This window comes from Lepisma saccharinum, chromosome 6 (genome assembly GCF_977018435.1).
Source record: "Lepisma saccharinum chromosome 6, izLepSacc3.1, whole genome shotgun sequence".
Classification (NCBI taxonomy): domain Eukaryota; kingdom Metazoa; phylum Arthropoda; class Insecta; order Zygentoma; family Lepismatidae; genus Lepisma; species Lepisma saccharinum.
This window is the reverse complement of record NC_139234.1, coordinates 28,868,560-28,886,436: the sequence shown is the minus strand read 5'-3', so window position 1 is coordinate 28,886,436 and position 17,877 is coordinate 28,868,560. Positions and strand designations below refer to the sequence as shown.

At 37.3% G+C, this 17,877-nt stretch overlaps 1 protein-coding gene across 1 annotated transcript; it reads left to right on the top strand.

The window, feature by feature from the left end:
* Positions 1–3,305: 3,305 nt before the first annotated feature.
* Positions 3,306–17,376, top strand: LOC145989283 (uncharacterized). Its single transcript, XM_083124612.1, has 3 exons — positions 3,306–3,467; positions 13,636–13,763; positions 16,221–17,376. The coding sequence occupies exons 1-3, from the start codon at positions 3,461–3,463 to the stop codon at positions 16,641–16,643; spliced, it is 558 nt and encodes a 185-aa protein (XP_082980738.1). The 5' UTR covers positions 3,306–3,460; the 3' UTR covers positions 16,644–17,376.
* The last annotated feature ends 501 nt before the right edge of the window (positions 17,377–17,877 follow it).

Below are 17,877 nucleotides of genomic sequence, written 5' to 3'. Positions count from 1 at the left end.
AATTTTTTAACGTTTGTTTATTGTCTTAACCTGTCGTACCAGTTTTTACATTGATGCTAATGACATGTATGTACCTAATCCAATATATATAAAGCCCCAATCCCACCACTGACTCACTCCATGAAGGAAGCCCCGGAGGCGAAAAATGCCCAATTACAACCCCCCATGAAATCGTCCCAAAAGGTCGAGAAAATTCAAAAATTTCTCAATCGGCCCTTCCTTAAGGGCGAAAATGCCCTTTTTTGACGTCCTTAGCAACTGTTGCCAAGGGCATTTTTTGCAGCACACATTGTTTCCTTCAATTCTGAATTGTGTAGCTAAATACATTATATTTCTCACAGATGAATCAACTCCTGGTTCAAAAAGGTACCTCAAACAAGGGTGACATCTACATAAGGAGTTTCAGCCCAGACACAATTACTTGCGTATATATCGGTAAACTCAATACGAAAATATCTACATCGTGCTTATTTTAATGAAATGTTTAGGGGGTATAATGACATGCAATTCCTTAGAGCTGGCCATGCCTGTTGTTGTCCATGGAAACGGACGTTGCTAGGGAACTTAAAGAAAGTTTATTTTCACTCTGAAAACTACTCTAAGGGAATTATGCTAGACTTTTCGAATTTCAAAAAACTAGCATCAGAATTTATTACAGAGGCAAGGTAGGAATTTGAGGGGAATGACTGAAAACAGTTATTATCCAATTGCGTTCAAAAATGTGAAAATGGCAAAAGACGTAAATATTGCATTTTCAATTTAGTCGCTATTCAATTCGTTTATGCAAAACATCCAACTACTTATCTTGAAACGGTTATTACTTACTCAGTTCATTATGAAGAAAATAGACAATAATAATTTCAATATTTGTACCTTATTAGAGCCCATACACACATAAAGTTACTTTCTAAAATTTTCAAACCTGTACAAATGTATCCCATCATCCAATACAACATGCAGACATTTTCAAAGTCATTAAGATCATTGAGGAACCCCATCTATAACATTATTGTGCCCAGAACGTGGCCGAAGGTCATGCATGCGAGCGTACAAGATGTAGCCGAAGGCCACGTCGAAAGTACGCGAGTATGAATATATTCTTGAGTTAACATAAATTATTATGACCAGAACAGTGGGATCCACTAGTATTACTTGGCAAATTGTCCATGACTATTGATGGATTTTTATATATGCTGGTGCAGAAGTTGTCAAGAGCTTGTTTTGAGTTTTCTTTTAATTCTTGAAGCTCTTATTGAGTCAAATAAAGTGCACAAACATGGTGATGGACAATTTGTATGGTCATACTCATGGATCCTACTGTACACCTTTCATTATTATTATAATGTTTGCTGTAAAATATATTTTCTTTGGTGTTGTCATTTTCAAACAATAGGGTTTATTTAATTTCTCTCACTTGAAGTCAACAACAGTTTATTTATCATATTTACCTTCATTTGCTATAGTCTGGTTGATTTTTAAGCATAAAATTACAGCATTTGTGTAAAAATTTGAAAATCTATATAAACTCAAACATGTTTATAGTGTCCTAATGGTATAATTACAGTATACCGGAAGTATCTCTGATTGCTTTCAAATTTGGTATACTCACTAATTTTGAACTCGAAATCACGAATCTGCGGTTAAAAATAGGCTGTCACATCTAGAAAATGCGAAATACCGTGCATACATTACTGCTATGATTGTCGATACACTAATACACATATGTGACAATATGGCGTCTTCAGTAAATGTGGAAAACATACTTCCCCCACGAACCATTCACGTAAGGTTAGGTTAGGTTAGTCAAGCATAGTTAAAATTCAGGGTATTCATAAACATAGTTTTTGAACGCTAATCATTGTGGTAAAACTTCGTTAGCATCCCAACGGATTTCTTCATTTTTACACAAGAAACTACTTACCGAAATGAGTTTCTGTAGCATTTAGAAATTCTTGTTGGTATTTTTTTTCATCGAGAAAACCTGATGTCCGTATATGCTAAATTGAACGAAGGGAGTGCTAATGTAACCTCGTAGGCATACCTCGTCCCCATGATGGTTCGTGAGGCTATCGTGAATTTTTGGGGCTACCCGTGGATGGTTTTTTGGGGCTAACGTCAATGGTTTAATAATTACTCTTTATGTCAAAAATTGAACTTTTTTCGTGAAAAAAGCAAAATAGCACCTTGAAGAATCTTTCACAATGCAGAATAGGTAAGTACGAATGTTAAAATGACTAAATAAACGAGTGAGAGGTGTTGGGACGCTATCGAAGTTTTACCAACATTGCAAAATATTGTTGTTTCCTTCATAAATCACCGGTGTTTACTTCGTTCACGGACCCCTTATTTCGCATTTTCTAGACGTGACCGCCAATTTTTAACTGCAGATTCGTGATTAGGACGCCAAAATTAGTGAGTATGCCGAATTTCAAAGCAATCGGAGATACTTCCGGTATTGTGTAATTGCTCCGTGCTAAAACTTGCTTGCTACTATATGCGTTTTACAATTTTCAAATAATTAAAAAAAAAAACATTGTTCTCCTTGGGTAGGTTTTCTTTTGTGTCCCTGAAAAAAGAAAGGGTTTGTTTATCCCATGGGAAAACGTTTTGATTTATGTGTCAATTCGGACAGTTACATGCCCAGCCCCTCCATTTGTCCTGTCTGAATTCAAGGTACGTCTGAATTATTGCGGACACGCCCCCCCCCCCTTGTAAACGACGCCAGTGCTTGTTGTATGGATAAAAAACTGTTCCGAGTAGTTGTTTGTATTTCAATTACAAAAAACAGTGAATGGACACTTCCTATGCTATTCCCTTTGCTGTCGGTTGTATTAATTAATAGTAATTAGCGCATGAAGGTTAGAATGCGCAACACATGCAGAGTTAATTTTTGGAGGGAAGAGGCGCGGATTTTCTACGTCTTGAACGTGACTGGAAAAAAATTCAAAATAAAGAAGCAGTCCGTCCTATAATGTATGGCTTCTGTACTGCACAATCATCGCTGTAACTTGACAATAAAATTGCACGTAGGTTATTACATAATCAAATAAAGAAATTCTACTGATCCTCGGGCATAGCAGTAACCTCACGTAACAATTTACACCATTACGTAACGTAATAAATAAAATAAATTAAAATGAAGTGTAATAACACCTTATACAATCAAATAACATGCGATACATAATGCATTTTTTATGTGTTCCGTCAGTGAATTCGATTTTTCTCCGCCACAACCGGTTAATCATTGCGGTTAATGATTGTGCATTATCAGAATTCGTCTGTTTCCGCATGTTTTGTTTTTTGGCCGATAGATGGCTAGCAATGGCGACTATTTTGGAGAATATCCACGAAGGATATGTAAATTCGTATGCAGGCTTTAGCTGTTCACGTTAAATTGTGGTGACGTTTTTTGATAGTATGCTGCAAGATATATTCATCGAAATTCTTTCTGTTTCGTGGTATGAGAGGTAGGCAAAACACGATGATAACGTACTTTCGCCCTCATGTTTATTCTCTACCTTGCACACTACTAGCATTAATAGTTTTTAGTATGTAAGAAATAAAATGTGTATTATGAAACATGTCTAGAAATAGTTTTGAGACCATATCTTAGAGCAGAAGATTCTTCGTATTAAAATAATCATGAAATCAGCATGGTACGCAATTATACTCCGTGGTTTTCATAAGTACCCATTGCTAGTTTTTATCTTTTACACCTTTTAAATTCTACTTTATTGTTGAGTGCAATGACCATCGTCAAGGGACATAAGATAGCTGTAAAAATAATAATATTTGACTGTACGAAGAAGTTTCGGAGGCGTCGACGCACTTGTCTTCATGGTAAGGGAAGAATTTTTAACGTCGGTGATCTTAGCTTTTTAACAATTTTGCAAAGTTAATAAGAATTACTTTTAGAGCATGCCTACTCTCACCGGCTGGCGAAACTGCTCCGTCCTGAAATCCTCCACCCTTGATTTCTACCACATTTTCAAATCTTTCCGTCCAAAATGAAGTTTCTTCTAAGAAAGGGTGTTTTTAACTAGCGCGGAAGGAAATTTTTAGAGATCTACGTGCTACGAAACTGGGTCCATGCCTAAGTTCCTTTTGTTTTATTGCGATTTCATCATGCTACGAATGCAATTTTTACATGGTTTGATTTCGATTTGGTAAGACTCTAGTTTACGTCCTTTTCCTAAGGAATACGTGTCATATATCGTTGGAAAGCTTATTTTATAAGGAATTCAACAACATAAATCCCAAAGCGAGGAAAAATTTCCTGGAGGAGTAAATCGAGAAAAACCGATGGTGTCCAGATATGCGTAATTGAACGTACTGAGGAATTTTTTCGATGACGAAGCACATATTTAGGGGTAAAATGAGTGCTAATGGAATCTAACCTAACCTCGTAGGCATACCTCGTCCCCGTGAATGGTTAGTGGATTTTTCGTGAACAGAAAGTGTAAAAAGAAAAAGGTACTTACCCGAAGAGATGCCAGCTGCCGCACAACAAACGTGCACCGCAAACGCAAAGAAGCAATCACTATGCAGATAAGGACGTAAAGTAGAGTCTAGCCTTCGATTTATGTCTTTTAACACATACTACAGAGTTTTAGCGATCACTTAATATTTTGTTCAATACATGCTATTGTGGTTAAGTTAGGCAGGTTAGGTTTGGTTCCCTTAGCATTAAAATAAAGTCCCTAAATGCATTCTACTAAGGTTCCAATTTACTTCTACGTTCATTCCCACGCTTCTAGATATTTACTGTCGCTTGTCGATGGAGAATATCTTCCATGAGAAGTGTGTAAGGAAATTTTCAAGTTGTTTCTTTCAACATAAATAACTTTTTCGAGTCCAAACAATGCTCATTAATTTAAGGAAGGTTAAAATATCGTGTGACAATGATTTCCAGAATTCTACGATAATTAGTCTTTGTGTTAGGAGAAATCATAAAACAATCGGAACTGTTACCGTGCACGATGTTCTCCAAGATAACGTATTTACACACGCTGAAGATACCGTTCAAGAATATCGTGAATGATATTCCTCATCGCGTCTCGTCGATGTTTTCATGCCTGTCAAACCACATAAACTCAAATTATCCCTTTGCACAAGTCAATCATAAGAAGAAAAAGAACATGTTTAGATGTGCGCCTGTGACATGAATCCAATATGGAAGCCCTGAAAAGCCGTATAGACGCAACATACGTAAGAACTTTAATATCAAAAAAACTTAAGTTTCGTAGCCTTAGATGTAAAAATAAATACCTTCCACGCTATTTACAAACACCCTTTGTTACAAGAAATTTATTTATTTGACGAAAACATTTGAAATGTTCGCGAAATCCAGGGTGTAAGATTTCGGCACCAAGCAACGAAACTTACATTTTTGTAATATTAAAATTCCTTACCTACGTAACGTCATTGCAGTTTTTCAGGGCTTCCATAATGGATTCATGTCACAGGCGCACATCTACGCATTTTTTTTCTTCTTTTAAATGACTTGTGGATTGTGAATGTTTAATTTCCTTGTGTTTGAATGAATTGTCGAAAAATAGTGTTGGGGAGGTTCTAACATGCCTTGCCTGAAGCGAGGAACTGGGGGGGGGAGGGGGTGTAGGAGGTGTTGAAGCAGATTGTATTTAAATAAACTAACACAACGGAACGTATCAGCCTCTGTCCTTCAAGATTAATAAATTGTATTGCATTTGTGTGTGTGTGTAGCCGACTAGATTCTGAAGTAATTGACATTTGATCTTGGCACCGAAGTTCCTTGGTTCTAGTCCCGGTCTGAGCAAGGATATTCTTTACGAGTGTCCCTCCATCTATATAATCACGCATCCTTCTCATCGTCGCGATTACTTAAAATTTGAAGAAAACTGTCATAAAATAATAAAAATACAAATACGGGTCTGTGTGTGTGGATATACATATATGTGTAAACAGTAAACACACACAAACATAATTTATTGCACATACTTGTTTTCATTACTCTGTCTCATGAGTGAGATTTTCTATATTTGTATCTTGTTTCAGTTTGCATTTCATGCTGCGATAATGCAAATTATGCAGTACGATAGCATCCACAGAAATGCTATATATTTATGTCAACCTTTTGTTAGTAACAATGTGCATCTACATATTCTTCCTTTTTTGCATTCGATCACTGGTTTTAATATCACAACAAATGTGAGAAAGCGAGTCAACAAAATGCACTCCTCATCTGCGCTGCGTCACATGCTTGCATTTCCATCAGGATCGCATGTTCACGACTTTCAACAGCACGAAGTGTCACAGCACAGCGCCACAACTCTTCTCCAGCCGTTTGTTCATGACTCTCGAGACTGCACGAAGTGTCATGGAACACCTTAACAAATCGCTCTCCTTAGTGACTCTTCTCCTCCCTCATCGTTCATTCACGAGTCGCGAGCTCCCTTGCACAAGGCGCGGCAGTCTCGCCAGCAGCCAGCACTCCTCCCTCTCTGCAGATGATTAACAGCTGTGTTTATCAACTGCTGATTTATATTGCTCGTGAGCATTGTCCATGTCCATCCCACGTAGGTGTTTGTAGTTTTACAGTCATTCAATATAAGTTTCTGCCAATATCATAGTGCAGGGCATGAAATTTCAAGCTTGAAGTCGGTCGCCGGTCTAAAATCTATTTTATATTGAAAAATAATAAAAATATGAGCAATTATTAAAAATAACATACCTTAGGAATTAATGTTTGTGTAGCGCTGTCGTTCTGCACTGAAGTACCACTTATCAATTGCAGCTGCTGGGTCAAACTCTGACAAGGGGGGTTCCATTTACAGAAACTCAGAACAAATCATCTAGTGTCTCAGTCTTCAGAGAGATCCTGTAAGTAGTCTTGAGTCTGTTGTGACAGCTGAAACCTCTCTCACGTGAAGCTGTGCTCACTGGTAGAACAGCACAAAATGTCAAAATCTGGAGTAAATTATTTTCCTGTAGTTTACGGTTATTACAAGCATAAGAAAACAGTTTTTTCTTTCTTTGTGACGTTTCAGGAGAACACACGCTCCTTTCATCAGACATTTATTTTCATTTTGATTAAAGATACAGTTATAACAATGGTTAGTAATTTTTAAACAAAAAGAATCTGTTATATAATGGATGTTGTCAATGTTACATTGTTGTAATATAGCAACTTAACTGTGAAAAAAGCAGTCTATTTTATTTTTATTTTAGATTTTTTTTTTTTTTTTTTTTTTTTAATTTAATTATGAATCCCAAATATCATCAGGTAATTCAAATTCATCATTGTTTTCACAAAGTCTCTTGATGTTTTCTGTTACATTAAATTTTAAAGATGGTGGCTTACTCCATTTGTGAAAAAGAAAACTCCACACTGGATCTATGTTACCATTTTCATTATTTAATTTATTCCAGTGTTCTTCTGCAATGAACGAGGCTTCCCAGACATTCAACTCTGTGTTTCCCGTTAATCTTTTTAAAAACCCTTCTCTTTTTAATCAAATGCTTCTCTTCGATGATATGAGTTGACAAACCTGTTCTTGGGTTTAGATTTATAATGTCCAAATCATGTTCGTGCCATCTTATTGCCATTTTCCTTGCTGTTTGTCCCACATAATCTTTTGAACATGAACAACTTATATTATATATTCCTGTGGTTTCCACATCTGGTAGCGAGTTTCTCATTTTGAATTCATTAAATGTACATTCCAAACTTCTTGGTGATTTAAAAACAATTTTGAAATTAAAACTTCTAAAAATTTTTGCAATTTTATGTGAGAATCCCTTGTGGAATGGAATGCACACAAATTTCTTTTCAACAGATTTTTCATCTTTGTCTGTATTTCTCTTTTCCTTTAGTTTTCTTGCAACTTGTTTTTTGATTTGGTTTATTCTGTTAGTGTGAAAGCCATTTTCTTTTGCTATATTAAAGAGCCTTTCTTCTTCATTTTTGATATCCTCATTATTAGAACATAGTCTTTGTGCTCTCAGGAAAAAATTTAAAAATATGTTATCCATTGTTATACGCGAATGTTCTGATTTGGCATGGATGTATTTTTCCCCCGCTAATTTTTTTCTATGGACTGATGTTTGAATTGTTGAGTCAGTTGTCTTAATTTGCAGATCAAGGAAAGAAATTACATTGTTATTCATGGGTTCGCAAGTGAATTTTATGCGACGATGTGATTCATTTAACGATTTAAATACGTCCATGATGGTGTTCTCATTTTTAGCAATAATTAGCACATCATCTACATATCTGATGTAGAGTTTGATATCCGCACCTATCGCATTAACAATTGGAGATTCTATGTAATGAAGGAAAATGCTGGAGATGATTCCGGATACTGGGTTTCCCATTGATAGACCATTATTTTGCTGATAGATTTTGCCATCAAATATAAAGTAATTGTAATTTGCACATACAGTAAACCATCGAACCATTTCCCATGATTCTACTGGGTTAACCTTCATCTCAATAAGCCATCTGTGTAATGCATCTGTGGCACCTTCTATTGGGACACTAGGATATAAATTTTCAACATCAAAACTTGCAATACGATACTCACTATTCCAAACAATATTTTTTAGTTTCTGTTTCACTTCATATGCATTTTTAACACTGAATGGTGTTTGTTGTTTAATTATAGCAAGTCTTTCAACTAAATATTTGGATAGTTTGTATGCAGGATGTGTGAAAGTTGCAATGATGGGTCGTATTGGAGTTCCCGGTTTGTGAGTTTTTGGTAGTCCAAAGGCAATCGGCAGGGTTGAATTTTTGACAATGAGTTTTTTCTTCATTTCTCTTGGTATCGTGATACTGCTTTCAATTACTTTCTTTACCTCATTTATTATTTTAGTTATAGGGTTTCGAGGTGTTTCTGTGAAATTGTTTAATTTGAAACATTCTTCCATTGTTATAACTGTATCTTTAGTCAAAATGAAAATAAATGTCTGATGAAGGGAGTGTGTGTTCTCCTGAAACGTCACAACGAAAAACTGTTTTCTTATGCTTGTAATAACCATAAACTACAGGAAAATAATTCCACTCCACTAACCACACCATCTCGTCCATATCCATACTTCACCCAACTGGCTCTGTCATAGAAAACACTGTCAAAGACACCCATGCTATCATACAACAGAAACCAGGACTGAACAGGGACAATGGACAGGCACACCCAACTTGGCACCCTGTCCTCAAAAAGATCCCCGAGAAAAAGAAAAGATGCAGCGCACATACTCGACACCCCTCCAGCCACGTGGGGAACAGGAACAGCATGGCCCAGCCCCCCAACCACCACCCAGCAGCACCACCTGATAACAGGAAGCAGACGACGCAAACCGGGATATGCACGCCAGTGCTGCCTAACAGGAGAAATTGCAACTACCACCACCTGGGAACAAACAAAGCAGTGACATGGTTCCATCTCCGCTTTAGATGCCATACCCTTTTGTGAATGAAGACAGTGGATCTTCGAAATTAATAGGATTTAACCATTAAATTGTGCAACACATTACGTATCCCTCATTTTCATTTTCAAGTTACGTTTAGCTAGGCAGCCTGGCAGGAAGTATAGGAAAGTGTTAACTTCAGCACCAGCTCAGCGAAAAGCATTCGCCAATATTTGCAGAGGAAAATTGATGAGAGAGAAAAAGGGGAGGAGTTTTGATGAAGAGGAATGCAAGTTGGATCTGGCTAAAGAGAAACAGGGGATTTGGTCTTGGGTTTTGAAGAGAACAGGAGAGTGCTTCGGGAAGAAAAGGGGGTTTTGAGTTTTGGAGAGAGGAGAGTGAGTTTGATTTTGAAGGAGATTCAGACTGGATGCAGACTTTGAGAAACTTGTTTGGAAGTGGAGTGCAGCGAAGCTGAGTGACAATTTAAGAGGCGAACTTCAGCAAGCGAGTGAGAGTTACTTTAGAAACCCTTCTGTCCACGCTTCTAAAGAGAGACAGGTAATATACTTTTATAATGCCATCCTTTGCCAATGCAGACTTAACCTTTAGGTGCCCAAGCATCTCGATCGAGACGCTGTGTCAAGGTCGTTTTGAGAGTTAGCCCTCTCCCCCCGCCACATATATGCCGAATTTGCAAAAATTTCATATAGTCTGAATCTCTGGTTCATTCCGCGTACAACGGTATATCACTTCATCTCTCTAGGGCAATTAGCTTCCGAACTACACTCATTTAATTGAAACTCTGCATTTTGCTCAAAATCGGCTTGGGCAACCGAGGCTTACTATTGAAAAAGGGCTTGGGCATCAAAAGGTTAAGATCATAGTAACCCAAATCTAAAGAGCTGCCATTTTATAAAGGATTCTGTAAATTTAAGTTTATTCAGGTACCTCCTCCAGTTAGCAGATGCAGCCAAGCTAGAGCTTACGGGCTACCACTAACCCCCGATTGAATAATTACTTTCATGTAAAGGGCTCCAGGTTCGATCCCTGAACCTTTCGAGGTTCACACGCTTAGTAAAAGTGTGTCACAATATGAACGCATAAGTGCTAAATTTCACGTAAGTAATTTTAAACCGCGTTTACTGCATCCATCATGAATTAGCATTGTTATATTTAGAACTGAGGTAATGTAAGATGATGGCTCGTCACAGTGATCATTGTTCACCATTTGTCCTTATTTACGAAAAATGTGAGAGGTAGAAAAACATCCTGACCTGGACCACTTTCAGAATAGCCGAAATTCATGTCAGCAGCTGATAATTTTGAACAATGCCTTTGTATAAAACTATACATGTGCACATACTTGTATAAAACTATACATGTGCACATACTTTCCATGTGGTAAAGAAATATTAACTTGTAAAGTGACGACAGAGAACTTGGTACTCACAGTTTTCGCGCCAAGCAGCAATGCAAATTCCAACGAGGATGGTGGCAGTGGCCGCCGAAATTAATAGAACATACAAAAAAAAAAAAAAAAAAAAAAAACAGCTTTGCGGAAACTGTGAGTACCAAGTTTCTCTGTAGCTTACTACCACGTCTCTCTGAATACAGAACCTTTGTGTGTGAAGGAATTACGGGAATATGAACGGAATGAATGCAAATTGCTTGTGCGTCTGTTGTAAAGTAATTTAACAGTAAAATTGGCCTCCACACAAGCTTCACAGAAAATTACTTTTCCATCAGTGGTTAAACAAGCTTCTGCAGCAATATTCTTTAATTAATACCCTTCTGGCTGCCTTGTCCTTTGGAATTTTGAAACATACAATATCTTCACCTTTCACATGCTCAATAAAGGAAGTATGTACTGATTGACTCCTACAAGCTTTCAGCTGGAAAACAAGAAGGCATGGGTTGTCGTCGTTTTGTCTAAGTACGAGTCACCAACCTGTTGTCCAGTTTGCTTACCCAGATTGAACACTTCGAATTTCCATTGTTGGGAAATGACAGTGTTTTATTTCAACAAAATGTTTTAGCTTTTTATGAAGAGCTGGTCTCATCCACTGTCTGTGAGGAAATTTTTAGTGTATTCTTACTTTCTAATGTGTTATGTTTATCTTGTGCAGGTCCATTTACAACCTCACGTTTTAACCATTCTCAAGGGGCTACATACACCCCTTGTTTTTAACATTTTAAGTAAGAATTGTAGATAAGGGGATATTTCCCCCTATACATTGAAGGGTGCAAAATGACGGACACACCCAACAATTTTAAATCAACCAATCAAATATCTAACCTCCCTTGCAAACTTCAGATCTGGCAAATACCAGATTTCAGTCAGTTCAGCATAAAGAAAGGCTTACCTTCTCAAATGTAGATGAAAGCCAAAGGCACGTAAAAAGCTGAAGTAAGCGAAAATTGCAAAATAGGCATAATTAAGCAAAGTAGGTATTATGGGCACTATAAAAATGCACCATGAAACAAACTTAAAACATAGCCTATCTTTTACTGCAAAGGAAAAGAAAGGCAAATAGGCAATAATCTGCACCCTATAGTTATTCCGTGCTTACATTGCTTTTCTAGAAAAAAAAATCATTGAAGTTAATGTCAGCTGTTCAGACTTGGGAACATGTTAAAGGAAGTTGTACACACTGAAAAAAATATATGCAATGGAGCCCCTATTTTATGTTCCTAAATTTTACATTTTCCCACATCATGCATCCAATCTCAATCCAATAGAGCAAAATGCTGTAAAATTTCCTGATTTTACATTTTTGTCCATTTTGAGAATTTCCACCTTGGTCCACTGAAGAATGTAAAATTGAGATTCCTACTGTATATTAATAAATATCATAGATGTGAATGACAGTGGGTTTTGTTAACAAAAATTCTCATTTAATTGGAACAACAAACTGTGTCATGACATGGATTCACATCAAATTTAAATTCAAGCACCAGTACAACTTTGTTACTGTATGCTAATTTATGTTTGGCATTACAGCCTGTGATTCTGATATAGAATCAATTTTCATTAATGAATGCACAATTGTTGAGTAAAGAAAGGAAGCGACTTGATGTGATACCAGGGGAATCCATTTCAAGTGTTTTGTGAAGTTAGTCATGCATTGCTATTTATAAGTACATATTACAAGGGAACCACTTATTAAGAAATTCCAAACCATCGGTTAATTGTACCAAGAAATGTTATATTTGTCAGCAAGGTCTTTGCAACTAGTTGTGAACACGTAGCTTATAGTACTTCACAAAATAAGTTCTAAGCTGTCAAATGCTACAAGTAAATTTTTGTTTTAATTTTTCCTTTAGTGCCCAAATTATGTTGTATTCTTGTGTGTTAGTGTGTAAAAGTTAGTTCTTACATTCCTTTTCAATACTGGCAAAGGGCAAATATGGCAAGCTTGTCTAGAAATTACTACTGAGGTTGATCGGTTGCCACCTAGACTATTTGCAGAAGATGCACTGTGACACTTGCACACATAGAGCAACGAAGCCATGTGTATGCGTGCAGCAGTCAGTTGGAAGAAAGGAAAGAATATACAGTATGTTGTGCATGTTGAATGCTCCAAAAAATAATCAGTTTTGCGAAGGGTACATCATTACTTTTTCTTGTACAAACTTCAGTTGTGAATGTATAGTGAAACAGTGCAGGAAGAACAGGTGTCACATGCAAGGAAGTACGGTTAATGGTATAGTGAGACAATTTGCTGCTGAGCCCATGTTTCATGTAAATACTGTATGATAGTGCAAACTGGACTGAAATAGGTGTAATATTCAGATGAAAGTTAACAATGACAATTCTCACTAATTAGAAACTGCAAAGAATTTTGGAACATAATTGTGATCCAATGTGCATGGTTCCTTTCAAGTCTGAATGATTTCGGTAACTACTCTTGAAGCATCAGTATTTTATATAAATTTATGTATATATTATCCCTTCCCCCTTAAAAAATTAGTAACCAAAGGAGGGAAGTAAATTAACCAGAAGGAAGAATTCTCCCTCATCCTCAGCTTTTAAATACCACCCTGGTAAGTAGTAAGTACTTAGAGTTTCTTCACTCATTACTACTTTCTCAGCAATGGCAATACTACTAAAGTTGATAGCGTGCCACTTCTATGCTGCTATCAGCTTACCTTGCACTAAACAAATGTATCCTGAAACTTTCGTAGTGACTGCATGTACTTTTTTTCGACATTTATCATTTCGAAATTTTTCTCTCATTCCAGAAATAGCAGAAGCAGTTGGTCCTCGACATCGTTTCATGTCAGCGTATGAGCAGAAGGTAGAACCACCAGATAGGAAGTGGCAGTACCTTCTTTTTGCAGCAGAACCTTACGAAACAATTGCATTCAAGGTACATTGGCTAATTGTATTTCTGTCATGAACAGCAGTGGGCATCTCAGGTGTCAGTAAAAATACTGTATTACATTTTTTGAATCAGTGGGGGAGGGTAATTGCATGTCTTACATCATATTCAATCGCACACAAAATTGTTTATTCACTTCAGTCTAACAGAAAAGTAGATTTATACATTTGTTTATTTTGAACACACACAGGCACATGCCTAATTACTGTGAATATGAATTCATATTTTATTGTTTTTCTGTCTATTTTATGATTGGATTCATCAACAAGCATGCTGATATTTGTTCCCCGGTTAATTCAGATAAAATGCCAAGCTTCAGAATTACCTGCCAGTAAACTTGACAGGTTTAAAACACCTTTTTTTTTTTCACAAAGCAATTTTATGTTCTCCATTTTATTGTAATCTCTGAAGCAAAAGTGGGCTACAGAAGGTTGTTCGCTTTATATCCGACCATTTTTGATTCGGTACTGCCACCTGGCGTATCATGCTGGAACTATGGGTCTGCTGGTGGGAGCAGTGTTGTGTCTGACCTTGTAGGTGCGTGAATGTTATCAAATGGCACCGAAAATCAACTGGTATTGGGAGGGTTACGTAATGGCCCTTTTCCATGCTAAGTTTTCATACGTACGCATTGTGAAAGTCGGGAGAATGGGTTAACACTGGGGGTGACTACTGCGAAAGCTATTGTGGCCCGTTACACACAACAGGCTCTCCTTGCGAAACATTCACCCACGAAAACCACCAGGAGAAGGGATGCAAACAAAGTGTCACTGCTGGTGGTCACATTCGGGCGATCACATACCGTGACATTGACAGCAAGGAGCACAGCAACTTTGTTCATCAGTGCAGGGAAAGTTTCCCTCGTGGCTTTATGGTTGTGATGGGATTCTGATATGAGGGTAAGTTGATGATACGCAAGGTGGACAAAAACATGAAGGTGAATGCCAGATACTTCCAAGACTCCATTCTGACACCTATCTATCGGAGAGACATCCCACAATTGTATGGAATGGATGCGAACCAGGTGATGATCCATATGGACAAGGCTTCGAGTCATACCGCCAGAACATCACTACGTTTTTATTAGGAAATGGCAGAGGAATTAGGAATTCGTGTCATTCCTGTGAAAAGCCCAGATGCCAGTCCAATGGATTTTTGCACATTTGGACTGTTGAAACGACGTCTTCAACATCGCTGCCCACGCACCCTGGATGATCTATGGAAAACTTGCAGGGAGGAGTGGGGCAGAATTCCCATGCCTGTCCTGCGCCGGAGCTTGCTGCAATGGAAACTGCGATGCCGGGCGATAGTCCACACTGCTGGGGGTCCAATAGAACATGATCGGTGGTGGCGGTGCGGTATCTCTTAAGGTGAGTACCCGTCAAAAATGGTCGGATATAAAGCGAACAACCCTGTATGTATACAAACACTTTCCAGTTATTGTATTGGAACTTTTCATCATACAGTTATTGGACAAAATGCATGTCAGTGTGACTTTTCAAACTTGGAATACAAGTTCAGAGGAAATCAATTTCTTCTAGCTAATTGCGGTGTAATTTTGTGTACAACTGTTCATTGTGCCTAATGTCACTGCATTGTATTGTTTTTCTAAGGTATGGTTGACATGTTTAAAATAGCATCTCTTTATTTTAGGATTATATATGAATATATTATAACATATTTGAAAGTATGTTAAAATATTTCTAATTCATGATGCAAAGTTAATACCTTGAATCATTTTATTAATTGAGTGAAAATTTATCAGTACAAGCAGGGCTAGATTTATATAAGTGGAGGCCTGGAGGTATTAGAATATCACATTATTAGAATAATTAAATCAAGAAGACTTAGGTGGGCAGGCCATGTGGCACGAATGGGAGAGGAAAGAGGAGTTTACAGGATTCTTGTTGGGAAACCTGATGGTAAGAGACCAGTAGGAAGGCCAAGACGAAGATGGAGGGACAACGTCGAGATGGACCTAAGGGAAATCGGTAGGGATGGAAAAGAGTATATAGATCTTGCACAAGATAGGGACAGATGGAAGGCCTGTGTTGCTGCAGCCATGAACCTTCGGGTTTAGGAAGGCTAGAGAGTTAGTTAGTTAGTTGGAGGCCTGGAGGTAACAACATTATGAGGCCCTCCTATATACAATTTTGGTATAACTTTTATGCCAAATTGTCAGATGCTTAATAATATATGTACCCCCATTTCAATATGTTTTTTTCTCATTTTGTTTTAAACTGTTTCTAAATTTACTTCATGGTTAAAACACAGTTGAAAGAAATATGATGTAAAACATTTCTGAATCATAAGTGTAGCATTTAAAACACAATTTTAGCCAACTCTGCCTATAGTTAATGGGAATCAGCATAACTTCCAAGAGAGACCTCCACTCTTACTCTCCACCAGTAAACCAAAATCTGTTTGATTGCTTATATTTTGCAGGTTCCGAGCAGAGAAGTGGATAAATCAGAAGGGAAGTTTTGGACACACTGGAACAAGGACACGAAGCAGTTCTTCCTTCAATTCAGCTTCAAAATTGACACCAAACAGAAGAACCCACCCCCACCAGCTCCTGTTCTGCCACCGCCCCCACCTCGGCCTCCTGTCCCACCTCCAAACCTCCCACCACCTCCGCCAATTCCTCCTCCTATGATTCCAGCACCTCCCCCACCTAGACCTTTGCCTCCACCCCCACCAGCATCTGTCATTCCCCCACCTCCTAACTTGCCAGCTGGCATTTCTGCTCCTCCCCCACCACCAGCATTCAATCCAGTGCCCCCACCTCCTCCCAAGATCGCTGGCATGGTACCTACAGGTGGTGTACAGGGAATTCCAGCACCACCACCACCTCCTAAGATAACCTAATTGACCTGAGTAGTAACTCAAACTACAAACAAAACACACTCAAACTGCTGAAATTTCACAGACATCTTATTAATGTCATGAGACTGAATGGAGCAGAAACAATTGTTCTGAACTATATCTAAGGTGGCAATTGTTCACAGAGTTGTGATTAAAAACATTTCACATTAATCTGTACACATTGTGCCAGTCCTTGTTTTCCCCATCAAGTGTCTATAAAACAGCTAATAAGTAGAGAGGACACAAATGAAGCAACAACAAAACCACTTGAAAATCTGGAAAACTTTGTATTCACATATCTTGAAATTCATCAACAATCCACCATTTTGAATATAATTCTCCGACTTACCCATTCATCATTTGTATGCTGTTTGATTGGATAACATGTATATGATGTTAGTGAAACATCACCAGTTGTAGTGCACATTATGTAATGTTTAATAATATAAAGTGTGATTCATTCATGTTATGAAAGTGTTGTTTAAGCCATATTTCATCTGCACTTAGCATTTACATATTTTTTTTTTTTAACATGAATTACCCTAATATATGTGTTTGGTAAAAGTTTCAATAATATCAACAAACTCAATTTTTCTTGAAGCCATCACATTGAAATTTTGTAAATATCTTTAAAATAATGTAAAATTAAATTATCATGCTTCATTTGTTCAGATTAAACTGTGTAAGAGAAAGTACAAGAATCATCAACAATTGAAATTCTAAGAATAAATATACAAAAAAATTAAATTTGTCTTATTTTATATTAAACCTGTGATAATGTAAGGTTTTTGACTTATGGATTTCAGTGACTTTTTTAAAACTATATTGTCTATTATATAATCACATTATTATTGAAGAGAACAATATTAATTTCTGTTTTAGTTGGTGTAGCAATTTATACAAACATGCAGAGCAGAGGTGTTGCATGCCTCAATTGGCAGGCATGTCTCTATCATGTGTGTGTGTAAAGTATGCTAAGTATGGTGAGTACTATATCCTGTTCACTAGCCCTTTTAGCTCTCTTCAATAACAATTATTCAAGGACATTTGTTGGTGGGTCGAAAAACAATATCTTGCACACAGTCTTCATGAAAAACTCCTTTCAATCGAAAATGTACAGTGAAATGCATAAGTGTTATCATTTTTCTTTTCCATCCTACATATTTTTGAGAAATAAATTGTTATTGATGCAGTATAGAATTTTGTCTTCTGCTTCATGGCTTCTTACTTCACTCCT

Coding starts and splice junctions, on each gene's coding strand:
- LOC145989283 (XM_083124612.1), top strand. Junction 13,764..16,220: donor ACGAAACAATTGCATTCAAG/GTACATTGGCTA, acceptor TATATTTTGCAG/GTTCCGAGCAGAGAAGTGGA.